The 17161-nt window shown below is 54.3% G+C and overlaps 2 protein-coding genes across 2 annotated transcripts; one reads left to right on the plus strand and one right to left on the minus strand.

Moving 5' to 3' along the window:
• Positions 1-2371: 2371 nt before the first annotated feature.
• On the minus strand, positions 2372-3238 carry PLICBS_004100 (uncharacterized protein; the record flags this gene model as incomplete). The annotated part of the gene is made up of 1 exon (XM_065600404.1): positions 2372-3238. The coding sequence occupies one exon, from the start codon at positions 3236-3238 to the stop codon at positions 2372-2374; it is 867 nt and encodes a 288-aa protein (XP_065456476.1).
• A 9133-nt stretch (positions 3239-12371) lies between these two features.
• Positions 12372-13209, plus strand: PLICBS_004101 (uncharacterized protein; the record flags this gene model as incomplete). Its single annotated transcript, XM_065600405.1, has 2 exons — positions 12372-12628; positions 12915-13209. The coding sequence occupies 2 exons, from the start codon at positions 12372-12374 to the stop codon at positions 13207-13209; spliced, it is 552 nt and encodes a 183-aa protein (XP_065456477.1).
• Positions 13210-17161: the final 3952 nt, after the last annotated feature.

A 17161-nucleotide genomic window follows, 5' to 3' on the forward strand; every position in this document is an offset into this window, starting at 1 on the left:
GCAAGCTTGAAGGCGATTCTTCAAGTGTTCAGAGTCCTATCTACGGCGGCTGAAGCGGTGCCTGTTGTTGGATGCACGGGTGATGTGCGAGGGGTTAGTAGTGAATGGCTGGTCCGGCGAGGCCCCATCAATTTTGCGTGTTCTCCAATCGCCCTGTTGCTAACGCATAACGGATCGTGGCCCGCACTGCTTCCATGTCTGGTGCCCAGTTGTCATTGTCCGATCGTTGCTTGCCTCCCAGGTAGAACGAAATGTTCCCTCGCTGTGTGTCTGTGCATTGTATCATCTCCGTGCGAAATGCTGTCCATCTGGTGCATCAAAAAAGAAAGTGATCTACTGTTTCTCAGGCGTGTCCGCAAGCGTACTGTTGCGACGCTGCTGCTTTGATGCGGTACAGGTAGTCGTTGAGTCGCACCATGCCTGTCCTGAGCTGTGCCAGCACATTGGCCTCCTTCCATGTCAATTGGTCATACAGTTGGCGAGTGTGTTTCCCTGGTAGTGCTCCGTCGATTCTCTTGGTGAAATCGCCGACGTTGCTCGAGATTTTATTGTCAGCACGCTGTTTCGCCCTGGCAATGCCTAGTGTTGTCGACCGTGTTCTGGGAAACTTCGCTGCGGGAGTCGCGCCCTCGCGCGTGGCGTCCCGTGCCTCGTCCTTGGCCAGTCTGAGGAGTTCATGTTCACTGCTGACGGACACCCATGTAACTGTCACCGCGTTTCCCTGGTCTCTCAGGGCGCCGATGGTCTCGTGTATCGAGTCGACATACTGCTGGCCTGATTGTTGTCGTGGGTTTCGAAGGGTAAGAACGGCTGCCTTGTTGCTTGTCAATACTTCCACGCTCCGATTTCTCATCTCCGGTAAACACCTGAGCACTTGCGCAATGGCCGCTAACTCTCCGGAGAACGGGTTCTGTTCCGTCCTCAGGCCAAGGATGAAGGAGTGGCGTTCAAGTCCCGCTCCTTGTTCACTTGTAGGAGACAGTTCGATCACCGCACCAGACCCTACAAGACCATTACGGGCTGAGCTGCTCACTGCTACATGCATAACCCCGTCCGCGCCCGCTTCTGTGCCTGTCGCTGCGTCATCGTCGTCAGTGATCGTCCGGATCCGTTCGGCCCACGGAGCCAAAGAGAAAGGATTGATCGTCTCCAGTTCGTCGACCGGAATGTCGTTGAGTGCTGTCGCCAGCTCGTAGAAGGGAGACCGACAGAACGGCTTGAACTTTCGGATGCTCTTCGTCGCGTTACGCAGTGGATTTGTCGTAGGCAGAGTATGCATGTCGGTCCACATCTTGACGGCTCGTCTCCAAAAACGCTCCTGGGCGCTTGGGATGTGTGCTTCTGCTTCAGCTATACTGGTGGCAACGGTCATGAACGTCTCGACGATTGCCTGCGCCCCAGCCCTCTGCACTCGATTGATCGGGCCGGCCCGGTTGTATCGGCACGCCTGCATCCATACATTGGAGGCATAATCTACGATTGGCGCGACCATAGCCGTGAACAGCTGTCTCGCCGTGGCTGGTGTGAGGCCACGAAGCCGCTGGAGCTCCGTGGCTCTCCAAGCCCTTGGCGGATGCTCGCGCCATATGCTCCTTGTACTTCAGGCTGGAATCCATGATCATCCCTAACACTTTGACGTGTCTTTTTGGATGGACGATCTGACCTTTGATGACGAATGCGTGAGTATCGAACTTGAAAGCCTTGCGAGTGAAGTGGATGATGGACGTCTTCTTGGCCTCGAACGTTGCTCCGCTACGTCGCTCCCAGTCCAGTGTATCTTGGTAAGAACGGCCGATACGTCGATAGCATATTCGCAACTCATCAAGCCACACAGGCACAAAAGAAGCCATCAATCTACCCAACGATTGCTGGAGATTGTGGGCTTTCCTGGGAATGGACAGTCGGCTCCATGACATCGAGGCCGAAGCAACGGGGACATGCAGGTGGATATCTCGGCACCACGTGTATATGCGCTGGGCTTCTTGTGACCGGGCCTTGCTCTGGATCTCGCAGGATTATAAGGCACAACTCTTATGCCTCGCGTACCACTCGCTGTTGCGGTTATACCATATAGCTCGGCGAAATGTTTGGACGCCCAGTCGTCCAAAATATTGATATTGCGCACTCGGCCATCTCGAGAACAGTAGTACTTTTTGCCTTATCTTCAATCGCTCGCAACCATTCATTATGGTTATGAACGTCATGTGGCTTGTACTAGCATAGTTAAGCTATGAGCCTCATCACGAAATGGCACGGGCCAGTAGCACATATGACGCCAAGGTTGTAAATCCTTTATACACGCTATAGCGTATAATGTTGATGTGCATTGTACGTTGCGTTCTGGTCTTCCAATCACTCCCAATGATTCTCCTCAGTGAGTATAAGTGTTCTTTAGACTTTCCCGCTCACTAGATCCAATGCCCATTTGGCTGTCAAGAAATGTGTCAAACGATCCAAACTCCCTGTCAATCGCTCGGAACATGCGTCGCAGCAGCTCGGCACGAAGCTCCACCGCACCACGGATCTGATCGGGCGATGCCGCCAGATTAGCCGCCACCATTTGACAGGACTTGTTCGTGGAGGGCTGCAAGAAGACGTTGGCGGATTTATAGTTGAGAAAACGGTTCGAATTGGGATTGTCACAATCTGGCTGGAGATATCGATTCGATGCAACGAAGTCTGCTTCTATCACCTCGTCCAATACACCCAGGGTCTTTAGAAGCAATGCTATACCAACGCCGGTCCGGTCTCGCCCTCCGGTGCAGTGGATCAGAATGTTGGACGATGAAGGCAGTCGGAGCAGCTTCTGGAAAAATGGTCGGTAGCCGCTTAGTTTGGCCATGTGGTCGTGGGTGCCATAGCTAGAGACAAGGTACAGCATGCGATAGTATGGCCCGTGTTTAGTAACCTCGACTTGATTGAGCATTGGCTCAGGCAAGCCAGCGTTTTGGATCAACTGCATGATTTTCGCGTCGCCGATATCGTCGCCGCTTGAGCTACCGATGATTGGACTGTTGACATACTCGGTTCCGAGCGGAAGACGGTCTGGGTCCTCCTTGGCTTCTTTTGGTCCCCGGAAGTCGATAATAGTATTGATACCGAGACTTTGCAGCCTTGCGATGTCACTTGGGCTGATCTGCGATAGGTTGGCGCTTCGGTAGATGCGGCCGCCAACTACGCGCTTGCCGTCGGTTGTCGGATAACCACCAATCTCACGGGTGTTAAGCGTGCCCTCCATGTGGATGACATGATTGACAGTCATTAAGTCCTGGGCGTCTGCAGTCAACAAGACTGAGTAAAGGAGTGGGTGTGATGGGGGTATACTACCAACGGCCACACTGAACCCCCGAACCCCCTATTTTTCGTTGTCGGTACGAGATATAGAGGTGTTTTGGTCCGCGCACGAAAAGTTCGTGCAACTGCTCGTATAGTGCTTGCCATAAGTCGAAATGGTAACCCAGCGTATTTCATCAATTTATCGCTGCCACTTTGATGTTGGCTCTCGGCAGAATTTCAGCATCATATGCTGATGCCTGATTTCGGGGGACGTTGCGGAAAACGAGCCCGGTTCGGAAATCCGGTCAAATGGGACGGACCAAAGTGTGGCTTACAAAAGTCCCAGTTAGCCGAGGCAACGCCAACCCTGGTCGCTTGTGAGCAGGTGACGCCGGCACGCACACCCAGGTGCTCTATAATTCTTTGAAAGGGGGAGAATCAGATGTGCTCACTCAGCTCTGAACGGGGATGGTGCGATCAAAATAGGTGCAGCGGAGTCGAGCTTGTGCGACTGTGGACAAGCACCAGAGACGGCGGAACACTTTTTATTTAGGTGCAAAAGTTGGACAGAACAACGACGGATCCTGGTTGCGTGCTAGAGAACAAAGATTGGCGTGCCTTCTTTCTTTCTGGGCGGCAAGGCTGCGTCGGGTCATGACAGGTGGGAACCAGACATGCGGGCCGTACATGCCACCATCAAATTTGCAATTGCGACAAAAAGGCTGGCATCAACCAGCGTCACTCCGGTCACCAGACCATAACATACTAGTATGCTAACAAAACAACATCGGCTATGGCAGACCGCGCTTCAATTGCTGAGAAGCGGATGCTGAAAACTTGGAGAACCTGGCCTCCTAGCAGGCCTGTTATGGGATCGAACGACGAGGTTGGCCCATAAGCCGCGCGAGGACTAGTGTGACTCGCTGTACACACCAGTATCAGAATCAGGTGAATGTTTACAATTGCCATAGCCCATCTGAATTCTCCAGCCTTCCTTAAACTTCAGCTCACCGCTCGCATGATCACAACTATACTGTCCGCAGCCACAGGCTTGAGAAAGATGATACTCGCCGTCGCCGGTGCGATGAAGTGGCTATAGGCTTGTTAGTGTGCCGTCGAGTAATTAGAAAATAAACTTTCAAGCACAGGCGGAACATACATCTCCTACCCACTCCGCGATAGTTGCACAACCAGGCGCAATATCATAGTCATTGTCATTACAAACCTATAGAAATGTTAACTCTTGCCTCTTTCATGTAGAAGCTCTACACAGCTTACATAGATAGCAGAAGTATTGCCGCAAGTAACTCTGTTGCATTTCTTGGCCTTGACTTTGCATTGACCTTGTTTTTTAAGATCTTCCCAGTATTCATGGAGGTTATCGGGATCAATGCCGCCCTAGAAGAAGGCTTAGTAAAGGCTATGATTTTTGTCCACGCGGTAGTGATGTGCACGAACAATATATTTGCCCTTATCTTTTAACGCACAAGAAGGATGGGCAACTGGGGTGGCTCCAACGGCTTTAGGCTCGTCTCGGGGCTCTAAAGGCGCATTCGGAAGAGCGTTCGCCATGGCTAGAGTAGCGATAAGGAGTGCAGTTGCGGTTTTCATGGTGAAAGGTCGTTTGTTGATATAGTGCTCTGGTATCAATGTGCTTATTCAGCTGTCTTGACTCTGAATTGTTGGGAATGAGCAACGAATGGTAACATGGGGAAGCAATGTCGGATCTTATACCCTTTGCCTGGCGAGTCTTTCTTTTTTGGGTTCCGACTTGCCAGTGGACATCAGCACATCGTCGACGATCGTGACGTCGACGTCGGTATGCTGTTGATGTTTGAAGGATTCTACCGTGTCGTGAGACTCGTCTATCACACCTTTTCTAAGAAGGAAGTATCCGAGCGAGTCAGTACGTCATAACTTGACAGGCGTTGACGAGCGTAAGCGCGGCATACCGTTTGGGGTTGTGATTTACCGCCGAAATTGTGCATCTGTGGAGTACCCATCCACTGAACGAGAGTTCCACGGTGAGATTGCACTGTGTCAGCGCCACGAAGGATTCTGCATGTGCGGTCAACCAATAACCGAATACCGTTTCGTCGCGGAATCCATGGTAAAATCCTCTGGTCGTGCGACTCCAAGGGCTGCTAACCTGGGCTCGCCAGATGAGAGCGCCGTTTCTCGGTGGCAAGCATTCGTACAATCTTAGTGCAGGTCGAAGACACACTGCATTGCCTCAGAGGATGTGGGTTGCCGGTAGCTTCTTTGCCGGCCTATGCCTGTGCTCATGCTCCCAAACATTTTAGAACAGCTGCCAGCAAGGCCGACGCGTCGTTGCATTGCACGTAGACCGAGACCACCAGGACTTGCCTGCCCTGGAGACGGAGGACGGCCGCAGTCAGATCGGGAGACGACACCGCCACTTGCTCTGACTCCAAGTCTCGTCGCACCCAGAGCATACTCCGGATCGGCCATCCCACTGGATTGGCGACGTTCGGCACCATCTTCGTCCAGTTGCTGTGGCTCGTTGGGGCCGTCACCACCGCGCCGTCAATCAGTCGCGCGTACGGCTCTGTCAGTGGGAGGACTGCATAGTCCCTCAAGTCCGCATCGTTCATCACCCCGAGCTGCACCGTGTCCAGCTTGCGCACGTTCAGCCGGAGGATGCGCAGGTCCCTATGCATTGTTTGGCGGGTTGCGTACTCGGCAGTTTGGACTGGACGACTCGTGGGGTCCGTTGCACAGGACGCACTTGGGTTCTACGGCCCGGCACTGCCCGTGACCGTGCCCGGCTGCGCACACCTTCCGCAAGTCCTTGGCTTCTTGCACGAGAAGGCCTTGTGGCCAAACTCCTGGTAGTTGTAACACTGCATCGGTCCGACGCGCCGCTCAAACACGTTAGTGTAGACTGACTCGCCGGCCAGGTCGAAATACGTGCCGTCGAGCAGTCTTTTCGCATCAATTCCCTTGGTCACGTAGATCACCATGGACCCGTAGGCCTTGCCGCAGACTTTCTTGCTGAGCCATGAAATCTTGGCAATCGTGACGTTGTTCTCCTTGCCGAGAGTCTCGGCAGCTCCCGTCAGCACATTTCCGTCGCTGTCTAGCACCGCCGATCGATTGACGCTGTCGACTTTGTAGAGTTGGACACGCGCCCCCGGCACCACGACCTTTTCCTCCGCCGCCTCCGTCACCCGCCGCAATTCCGCCTCATCGCGACACACTATCTTCACCCAGTGTGGGTTTTCGGGGTCCTTGATCACTGCTGCGCACCTCCACTCCTCGTAACCTTCACTCACCTTGACTTCCGTTTCGATTGCTCGTCGGATGTTGCCTACCTGCTCCTGGACGTGGTTTTGATGCTCGACCCTGGACGTGTCTACCGTACAGTGCAGAGTGTCGGTGAAGGACGACGCGGTGGTGCGCATTGACGAAAGTGGCCGTGTGCCCGTGGGCTGGTTCAGTGGTGATGTTGGTCCTGCGTCCGCCTCAGACGCCCGCGGGCTGCTTTGCAACTGCCTGTGTCCCGTCGCGTTCCCAGGCGCCTGGGATTTCTACAGCTGTTGCCGGACTCTTTGCAGGTCTTCCTTGATGTCGACTACCTCTTGCTCCAATTTATAGACCATCCCTGTTGCTTAATGGACGCACCCTCGAGTTCTTTCAATTACCCCAGTGCATTGAATAGCCATGCCCAAGTCCGGGTTTGCGTACCCGTTGTTCCAAGCTCATCATTAAGCTGTGTCGAAATGAAGGGCGTAACTGAAAAGGCATCATTAAGCTAACAGGGCTTAGTCAAGAGGGGAGCTAGCCGGCGTGGCCCGCAGATGCGACTCATTTGTTGCTCCGTAGAGGCCCGCCCGTTCGGAGGGTGAAGCATTTTGAATACGAAAGGTTCTGGTTGCGAAGGAATTGTGTAACCTTAATGGGAAGTAGCCGAGAATCCTCGTTTGTGAAGGAGTTGCGGGCCCTTGTCGTGGAGAAATCGATGATCCTTGTCGCGAAGGTTACGGCTGGCATTGGCGCTGATATTTGCTGAGCAGGCGTCAATGCAGATTATTCATCAAGCGAACGGTGAAGCAACCAACACTCATCAGGGCGCGCCCCATTTCCGCCCCTGTCATTCAGAGGAATACTCGACGTCCGTGGAAAAAGTAAGATTGGGTTCTTGGTGTTTCCCTGCCCATGTGGGTCCCGGGGCCGTGCACTTAGCCACTTTGCGTTCCGAGTGGCAACAGCGATGTAGGCTCGTACTTTAGTGGGCGTAGAGGCGCCCTTTCTGTGACGCAAATGACGCGATGGAAATGTGATGGAGAACGGGCGGCGGCGGCGGCGGCGATGTGCTTCCTGCACGTAATATAAAAAGGCTTCGATGTTGCCATTGTCTACTGACTCTCTAGAGGAGTATTCTTTATTCACCTGACTTCATCTTGCCACTCGTTACAATATGGCGGATACCGCCTTACAATTCGGTCTCGCGACCATAGGCGATGCACCTCGTGTGCAAAAAATGGTTCAATCTGCATTTCGTGCATCTGACGATCGGCAAGGATGGACAGCGGACATGGAACTAGGCGCTCGATTCCGCATCGAAATTGAGCAAGTCATGGCCACGATCACAAAGCCTGGCAGTGTTATCCTCCTTGCAACGATGGCTGACACACTTGTCGCCTCGGTCGAAGTTGTCAACCGCGGCAATGGTCATAGTCGCTTATCCATGCTTTCGGTGGATGAACGGCATCAATGCGGCGGCGTGGGCCGGCAAATTCTCACGTATGCTGAAGAATACTCGGCGCGGAATTGGGGTGCAACGACCATGGAGTTGAATGCACTTTCCACGCGCCACAAACTTATTTCATGGTATCAGCGTCGCGGCTATAGAACGACGGGCCAAACGTCACCGTTTCCCCGCGACGACTTTAGCGACTTGGACTTGCCTGAGGATCTGTGCTTCATCGAGATGGAGAAGACCTTGGGGTGACCCTTGTTTTGGCAACAGATTCCGCGCAACATGTGCGAGGCCGGACTGACGCTGTCAATACTCAACGCGCGAAGGACGCGCAACCTTGCTGTTTTCTTCATCGCTCTCCAGGTTACTGAATGATTCTGGTGGGAACGCCGCGGAAATTTGTTAGGGACTTCTCCATTGACTGCTTTGTCAGGCAGGTCCGTTGTTGAAAGAGGAAGGTGACTAGGCTGTGGCGCATTATGAGCGCTGCTTTGAATCCTTCGAGCTGTATGATTCCAAGGCTCGAGTAGTCGGCTTAGAATAAGCCGCGCGCAACGCCTGTTAATCGGCTTACGCGACATGGGCGATAGTCTCCGCAGCTACACCATTGGTTCGACCATGCGACAACGCGGGGAAAGTGAGTCCGTGAATTAGATTAGAAATTGTTGTGGTTTGGAAGCCCTGGCTTTGGAACGCGCCAACTTGTCACGACTATTAAATAGACGCACGTTCGCAGCTTCAGTTGAATAATTCAAACCATTCTTGCGCGCAACTCGTAACACAAAATGAAATATCTCGCAACCATTATTTTCGCCGGAATCGCCGTCGCGGCTGCCGTTCCGGCTCCCGCAGACGACATGGTAGGAGGGTATCACTGCGTTGCGACGATGTGTCCCTGCTGATGTTGGTATTCCCGGATAGGTAGAGAAAAGGTGCCACGCAAAGGACCAATACTGCACTGCCAACTCCATCTGCTGCTCTGGGGTGTGCATCGGCGCCAACAACCGCTTTGGAGGCTACTGCAAGTAGGTGCCTCAAGCCTGGTTAGCATTTGCTGCACGATGGTCTAAGGCACGTCTGCGTCTTGGGGACTAGAGCATACACAGACAAGCGTCTCATGCCCGGCATGGCAACGACGGGCTGCTTATACAGGCAGAAGTTGAGGGCCAATTTCACGTTGTGAGGCTCAGCGGCAGTTCCGACAGTTGTTCAAATCTTGGACACGAGCCGCTACTACGACGGTGAATATTGCGTATGCAGTAGGTCGTCACGACTTGTTCGCTCATTGACCACTCGCGCTGCTGCAATTCCCAGTTTCCTAGACTGATACAAATGGTGACGCACACATTCCGCTTCAGAGCATTGTCCCTTGTTGGAGCCGTGACCTCACTTGCTGCAATTTCGTACAATGTTCCATCTCCGGCCAAGGCCAGCATAGGGACTTGTGCATGCGGCCGGCTCTGCCGTGGTGTGGAAGGCTGTGATCAATTGGCCATACAGTATCCCGTGCGCCCTTGCGCACCGAAAGTGCGGAGACAGACGGGACAGATGCGCTCCGTAAACCTCGGCCAAGGAGAAGCAAACGCGCTCAATTCTACCAAATCGGTACAATAGTCTTGGCAAGTCCACAGCTATTGAAGCGTGTGATGAAATGACAAGGGAATTGGCAGAAGTTTGAAGGGGGTATTCGCATTACATAGCCACTGCCGGGCAGGTTGAGCTAACCCGGCTTGCTTGTTCCAGTAAGACCTTGACAACTTCCTCGTATCCCTCTTCAGCCGTATGCGACAACGGCGTCCGGCCAGCTTTGTCTGCCAAGTCAGCCTTGATCTCCGGTTGTTCAAGTAAAATCTTGACGACGTTTGCATGCCCATTTTTGGCTGCATAATAGAGAGCATTCAAGCCAAATTTGTCACAGACGCTCGCACGAACGGGCATATCGGCAAGTAAGAGCCGAACGACCGCCTCGCATCCGTTCTCAGCCGCATGGAATAAAGGTGTCCAGCCACTTTTATCAGTCGAGTCCGCCCTGACGTCCTCTCGTTCGAGTAGGACCTTGACAACATCCGCGTCCCCCCGTTTAGCCGCATAGGACAACGGCGTCCGGCCGTCTGCGTCCGGTAAGTCTGCTTGGACTTCCTCTCGGTCTAGTAAGATATTCACAACTTCCACGTGTCCAAATCCAGCCGCACGAGACAGCGGCGTCCGGCCATAGCAGTCCACGGGGTCCGCCTTGACGTCGTCTCGTTCCAGCAAGAACTTGACGACATCCAAGCATCCCCCTTCGGCTGCAACGGAGAGCGGCGTCCAGCCATTTGGATGCCTAGGGTCTGCTTCGACATTCCGCCGGTCTAGCAAAAGCTTGACGATTTCGAAATACCCATATGCAGCCGCATAAAATAATGGCGTCCCGCCATCTTCGTCCGCTATATCCGCTTCGATGTCTGGTCGGGCCAGTAAGGCATCGACAACTTCTAGATGCCCTCTTTCTGAGGCATAAAACAAAGGATTCCGATTGTAGTCGTCGATAGCACCCACCTGGACACCTTTTTGGGCCAGTATGACACGAAGGACCGCCTCATTCCCGTTCTCTGCTGCATGTGATAGCGGCGAGCGGCCGCAAATGTCCCTAACGTCCACATTGACATCTTGTCGAGCGACCAAGACCTGGACAACCTCCAAGTGCCCGCCCACCGCCGCACATATTAATGGCGTTCGACGTGCGGCGTCCGTAGAATCGGCTTCGATGGCTTTGACGCCTAGTAATAGAATAACAACCGCAACGTGTCCCTTGCCAGCCGCATAGGATAGCGGGGTCCAGTGGAAAGAGCTCCTAGAGTTCGCATTGACGTCTTGTCGACCCAGCAAGATCCTGACAACGCTCCCGTGTCCACCTTCGGCGGCATAGGATAACGGTGTCCGGAGCTTGTCGTCGTGCGAGTCCGCCTCCACGTCGCGTCGGTTTAGTAACACCTCGACAACTTCATGATATCCGCCTTCGGCAGCATAGGATAATGGGGTACGTCCTAAATGGTCCTTTGGGTTTGGTGCAATGTTCTGTTTTGCAAGGATGGACAGCAGCGACTGTAGTTGATTTCCCGTTGCGAGATAATGCAAAATCGACTGCCCCTTCGCGTCCGTGTTCGCGATGTGGCGGGGAGTTAGTAGAGATGAGAAGCCAGGAGCCGTCTTGAGGAAGGTCAACAGGTCCAGGGGCGTGAAGTATTCAAAAAGTAGCAAGACAACATCGGGCGGAATCGGTAGCATGTTCGTTTGCATTGCGCCGACGCGTCGATGGGTGGCGTATGCCGGTTAGATTCTGAATTCGCGATGCGATTAACTGGGAAAGCGCGTCGCCAATATACGTGTTGCTGGGTATGGAGAAACATGAAGCGGAAAGGTGGGTTGGAAACCGAACGCAGTATGTGCCACGGACTTGCAATGCAATGCGGCGGTCAAGATCTCGAGCGCCAAGGCTCATTTGACTGTTGGTCCTGCGGGCCGGTCGGTAAAGGGTTGCTCATGAGTCACGGCACCAGTACACCCTCCGGCGCCTTGCCTTGCTGACTACTCTGACCCATGTTGCTGACTGTTGGGTCCGTGAGGAATTACACACCTCTGCGGGGGCCTCGTTGCCATTGGAGCAACTCGGCCATGGACGTGAAATGGCGGTGTTGAATAAACACCAGAATGGATGCCGCCGAGACCCAGTGCCAATGAGCAAAAGAGTTGTACGGGAACCGAGCAGTTTTCCAGGGGACTTTTGCTCCTTAAATAATTGTAATCGATCTTACACGCGCCGCCAGCCTTGACCATTGCGGAGCCGCGAAATATTACTTTGGTACCATGTCGTGCTGCCTAAGGCTGACGCTGACCAGCCGCAAGGGGAGCCTATATCAACCGCACCCACTCCCGTGTGTGCGGCTCGTCAAGCTAAAAGATTGACACCGTTTGTACATACTTCACGGCACAGGGCTTGATCAACTACTGCGCCGTGGAAGGCGCGCAGAAGCCGTCGACTGCCGACGAGAGTGTCGCGGGGCCCGGCACATCGACGCATACCCTGCCGCCCTCGTCCAAGGAGGAGACGCAGCTGCTCGAAGGTCTCAGGAGGATCCGAAAGCGGCGGTGCGTGACCTTGACGACCATCAGGCTGCCAAGCCGACACAACAGGACGATGCTCGTCGCAACGATTCGTTCCTTCTCAGGATGCAGCCATGGGATTGATCGGGGACTGCAATGGACGAATCGTCTACATAACCTGGGAGCGAGGCAATACGATATACTCACACTGGACTTCGAGTCGTTCCCGATGCCAGAGAGCGCGACGCGTCGAGGTATGCACTCCACCATTTTTGCATATGGCTCAGTCATGCTGGCAGCGCTGGAGCGCACGGGGCTGGCCAACGACACGCTGGTGCTGTTCCTGAGCGACAACAAGCCGCCCTTTGTCAACTACTTTAAGACGACGCTGTACGACGCGGGTTTATGTCTGCCGTTCCTGATGTGTGCACTGGGGGCTAGTAGAACCTCCGACGTTGTGAACCCCAACCTCGTCTCGTGGATCGACGTGCTGCCAACGATGCTGGCCCGGGCGGGTCGTGAAGGGCGGCGGCCACCGGAGGGTCTGTAGGTCCGCGCAAGGGGCGCAACATGCTGCCCATCGCGGAGAAGGGGCGGTGGTGCCCGGTTGGGATTGCGTCTTTGGATCGCACTGGCCGACGCGGTACGTGCGTACGCGCAGGTGGAAGTACCACCGCAACGTGTGCTGGCGCCTCGACTTCCCTCTTTGGCATGGTCCTACACGCGTCGCTGTCGTTTGACGCGATGCGCAACTCTGCACATGCCGCGCTGCCCATCACCAACGGGTGCAACGGCACCACCAAAGAGGTGAATGGCGTCAGCAAACATGAAGAGAAGACGGCGGCACCCACAAGCAGACAGCCGGCGATGATCGGCAAGCGCACCCTCAAGAGCAACATCCGCCGCCGGCCGAGGAGCGCAACCTGGCGGACGAGCCGGCGCACGCCGAGACGCAGAAAGAGATGAGGCTCGCGGTCGAGGCGTGGCAGTACGAGACGCACGATCTGTGGTTGTGGAAGGACGGCATGTCGGTGCAGCGCTTCCGCGAGTTTGACTACGAGCGCGAGGGGCTGCGCTTCCTGACCGGTTGGACTTTGATGTCGATAGCCCCGGGACGGAGGGGGTGAAGACGATACGTTTGCATGAGACGTAATTGAGAACCATGCGGCTGGAACCTTGTAGATTAATGTATGAATGACACAGCTGTGCAAAGCCACGACCGGCGTTGCTTATCTTCAATTCTCCTGAGTTAACGTGCCTGGTGTGGGCACTACAGTGTATGATAAGAGCACAGGTGATACAAGAGGCAACGTTGTCGGGACAGAATATGTACGCATCCCCCTGTTTCATCCCTCAAGGCTCCTTAACTGCAAACGACGTCGCGCAGTAAAGGGCAAAGTCAAATATCCTCGCGAACCAGCCCCGAGACCAATAGCTCATCTCGACATTATGCGGCGCCCCGACCAACAGCACTTCTTCGACCCTCGGACTGGCTGTGAAGACACTCACGATCTCCTGAAGATGTTCTCTGCTCCCTTTCCAGATCCGGTCGCGTTCCGCGAGGCCCACCATCACCCTCACTTGCACTCTGGGGGCCCAATCGCTCCTCCACCGGGGTACCCAAACCTGGCTAGCTGTCTCAATGTCACCAGCCGGTGGATGCTGTCGCAGACTGCCGGTGAGGTGGAAGATATCGGCATCGGCTGCCCATGATGGCAACATCAAATCTTGCAACGTTTCTGCGTTCCCTTCCCCGCGCCGCTGTCTCGCTCGGAAGGCGAGAATGTCCGGGTGCGATTGCGACCCCATACCCGAGAACGAGATGCCGCCGAGGGGATATTCAGGATTAGGGTCGTCGGCGTGAAGCGTTGCGGCGATGATGGCACTTGGCGTTCCCAGGCTATGGCAGTGCAATACGATACAGACACATCCGCTAGACGCCCCAAAACGTGCCCATAGTGCCGGTAAGATATGGCGGTGTAACCGGCGTGCATTTTGCTCTGCGAATGTCGAGTCCTGTGGAATAGGTCCAACGGGCGATGAGCCTCCATAGCCAGGTCGATCGATCGCGACCAATGGGACGTTCGACGCATCGCTCAATTTCCTGGCAGAGTGTTCCTGGTCACTGTCAAAGTATTGGGCAGAATAGCCAGCGCCATGAATAGCAACGAGAAGGGGACGTCTGTTATCGCCGGAAGTACAGGTTGATGGAATATTCGCAATGCCTGCGACAGTCGCATCGTCTGTGAGGCCCAGGATAAATGACTCCATCTCGAGTGCATGTGGCCGCCGTTGCCAGACAAAGTCACGACCTTACGAACGACTCTATATACTCCCCCAACTACGAGGGCCATTCCGTGAAGAACGCAGCTGATTCAAGCACTTTCTTGCGTTGGACTGACTCTGTTATCATGATTGAGACTTTTGCTCAGAGTTGATGAAAGGCGTTGCGCCGGGTCGTCCCGCGGCCTCCGAGCCGATAGCGCCGAACTCGACGTGGGTTTGCTTCAAGATTCAGATTTCGGCCGCCTTGAGGCTCGGACATCGACAATTGCGATCGGAGATCGAATAATAAAAGAGCTTGAGATGGTAGCCTTCAAACAGAGGTCCAGAATATGTCGAGGCATTGCAACACACTCATGGGGGAGCCTTCCGCGCTGCGCGTACACATTGTGCAGTTATCATCCGAACTTGAAGTTTTCCCATCAAGCCCCCTCTCTGCCAAAGAGAACTACTATTTACCCACGCGCATATCTCTATTGCCCACGCCGCGCACAGTATACAAGCCCATCGCCGGGCCGCCGCAGCCCAGCAGCCCGCGCTGCCTTCAATTGCTGCTGCAGCCGCGCAGCCGCGATGGCTTTAACTGCCCGCTGCAGCCCGCGATGCTTTCAATTGCTGCTAGCCCGCTGCGGTGCTAGCCTGTTAGCCTGCTGGGTTGCTGGCCTGCTGGGTTGCTGGCTTGCTGCGACCGCGGATGTAAGCCGTGTGACTATGACTGTATGGAGCTCCGGTTTGTATGGGCGGGCGTGGGCAAATTGAGATATGCGCGTGGGTAAATAGTAGTTCTCCTGCCAAAACTTATCACCCAAACCCGAGTTCCATATTCTTCGTTCATACACAGCAATTGACTCAAAGGAATTGAGTGAGACCATGTCGCAAATAATGTCAGTGTCTTCCGGCGCTCATCGGTGCGTTATCCATTTCTTGACGGTTTCGTGCGTGACTGGAAGCCACGTATCTCGGTATTTAGAATTTTAGATAGACAAGAAGCGCTCGAAATCAGGACACTCCACAAGTCGAAATGGCAGGGAGCCAGCCACAATGAACCGCACGTATATGGCTTCAAGTCTGTCGGGGTCGAACGAGTCTCCAGGTTGATCCTTGAGACGGCGGCGTTTTCGGGGATTATCCTCAGCCCAAAGACGAGCCTGCTCGAGGATAGTCCAGATGCTTGTCACCTTCGCGGACCGTGGAGCGCGTTTTGGCAGACCGTGTCCTTCAGGAGGAGGGTCCGTTAGGTGCTTTGCGGGAGCTGCTGTTCCGCCAGAACAGGAATATGTCTTGTCACAGTGCTTGCAACGCCATTCCTCCTTCCCAGTCCGCTGGTTGTAATACCGCGTCTCCCTGTCCTCGTCCGGCATATGAGATAAGACCCATGACGTTCTCGGCTTGGCGCAGGAGGTTATCGAACCCGGGCGAAGTCGCGACGATTGCCATTGTGAGGTTTGCTCTCGTCCTGGTCACAATTTGGCTGGCTGATTAGATCCGAAGCGTCATCCGATATTGACGAGGCATCTCGTTTTCTCTGGACAAAGGCAAGCCGCTGCTGAAGCATTGAGGCTGTGCGTGACAGTCTCCACTAAGCATATCGCCATTTAGCAGAGCGACTGCAACGAGTATCCAGAATTTAAGGAGGAAAGGTAGGACAGCCATGAAGAACAGGGGGAAATGAAGCTCGGAGAAATCCTAAGCTACTGCGGTTCTCAATGCTGGACGTGATTGGTTAGTCGAGGGTGCAAGCTGAGACATTCTGGTCAGCCGTGATGTGATGTGATGTGATATTATTTAACGTCCGGGAATGTCGCACAGAGAGCCAGCCTTATGTCACATACGGCCCGCGCCCTGTAGTTGTTCGCGGAAGCGCGATCCTATAACGCGGGTATTAAGGTCGAGCGCCTGCATGACTGCATGGTGCTTGGACCCCGTTGGGGTCAAAGCACACCAGCAGCCTCGGCTACACGGAATTTGCACCACAAAAGCAAAAGCTTTCCTTTGTGTATAAAGAGCAGCGCACTGTCGTGCGCTTACAGACAGCTCTTCAAGATAATTCTCATCAATTGACTGCATGCCAAATATGGATGACGTGGGCACGATCGTCTGACAGTTATGAGCCCGTTTAGCGACTTGACCGCTGAGCATAACGAAACCGATCGCCTGCCCACGAATCTCGGCTAGCGCGAATCCGGAGCTACAACAACACCATGTCCACGTCCGAAGCAAGGCTTACCAAGTCGTCCGACTGGAGTGACTGGTATGAAGACTTCATCGCCAGAGCTGAAACGGCCAAAATCCTCAAATATGTCGACATTGACACGAATGGCCCAAATCTCGACGAGCCATTGCCGCCAATGACGTCAAGAGAAATGTTAGCCGAATTGAACAAGTATCGTGTCGCGAGCTGGGAGCGAGAGAGACAGCAGAATCCTGAGGCGGCGGGACCGAAGCCTGATGCAATCGTCGAACTGCCTGAGAAGCAATGGACCCAACTCACACGACTCCAGGCGGAGTATAAGGTCCAAATGGTGACTTACACCACTTCTCAGAAGGCGTACGCCGACCTTGCAGCCTGGGTACGCTCCACGGTCGATAGGACCTACCTGAACAATGCTTCCTCCAGATCCAACCTGCGCGTCATAGTTCGCGAACTAAAGTCAAGTCTTGCGCCAACTTCCAACGAAATGAAGGAAGAAGCACGGCGAAACTACCGAACCGTCCTAGGCCAAACAAAGCGGACCAAGGTGGAAGACTGGCTCGTTGCCTGGAACAAGGCCAAGCTCGAAGGCGAAAGACACAAGA

Source organism: Purpureocillium lilacinum (genome assembly GCF_023168085.1).
Source record: "Purpureocillium lilacinum CBS 284.36 DNA, scaffold_3, whole genome shotgun sequence".
Lineage (NCBI taxonomy): Eukaryota > Fungi > Ascomycota > Sordariomycetes > Hypocreales > Ophiocordycipitaceae > Purpureocillium > Purpureocillium lilacinum.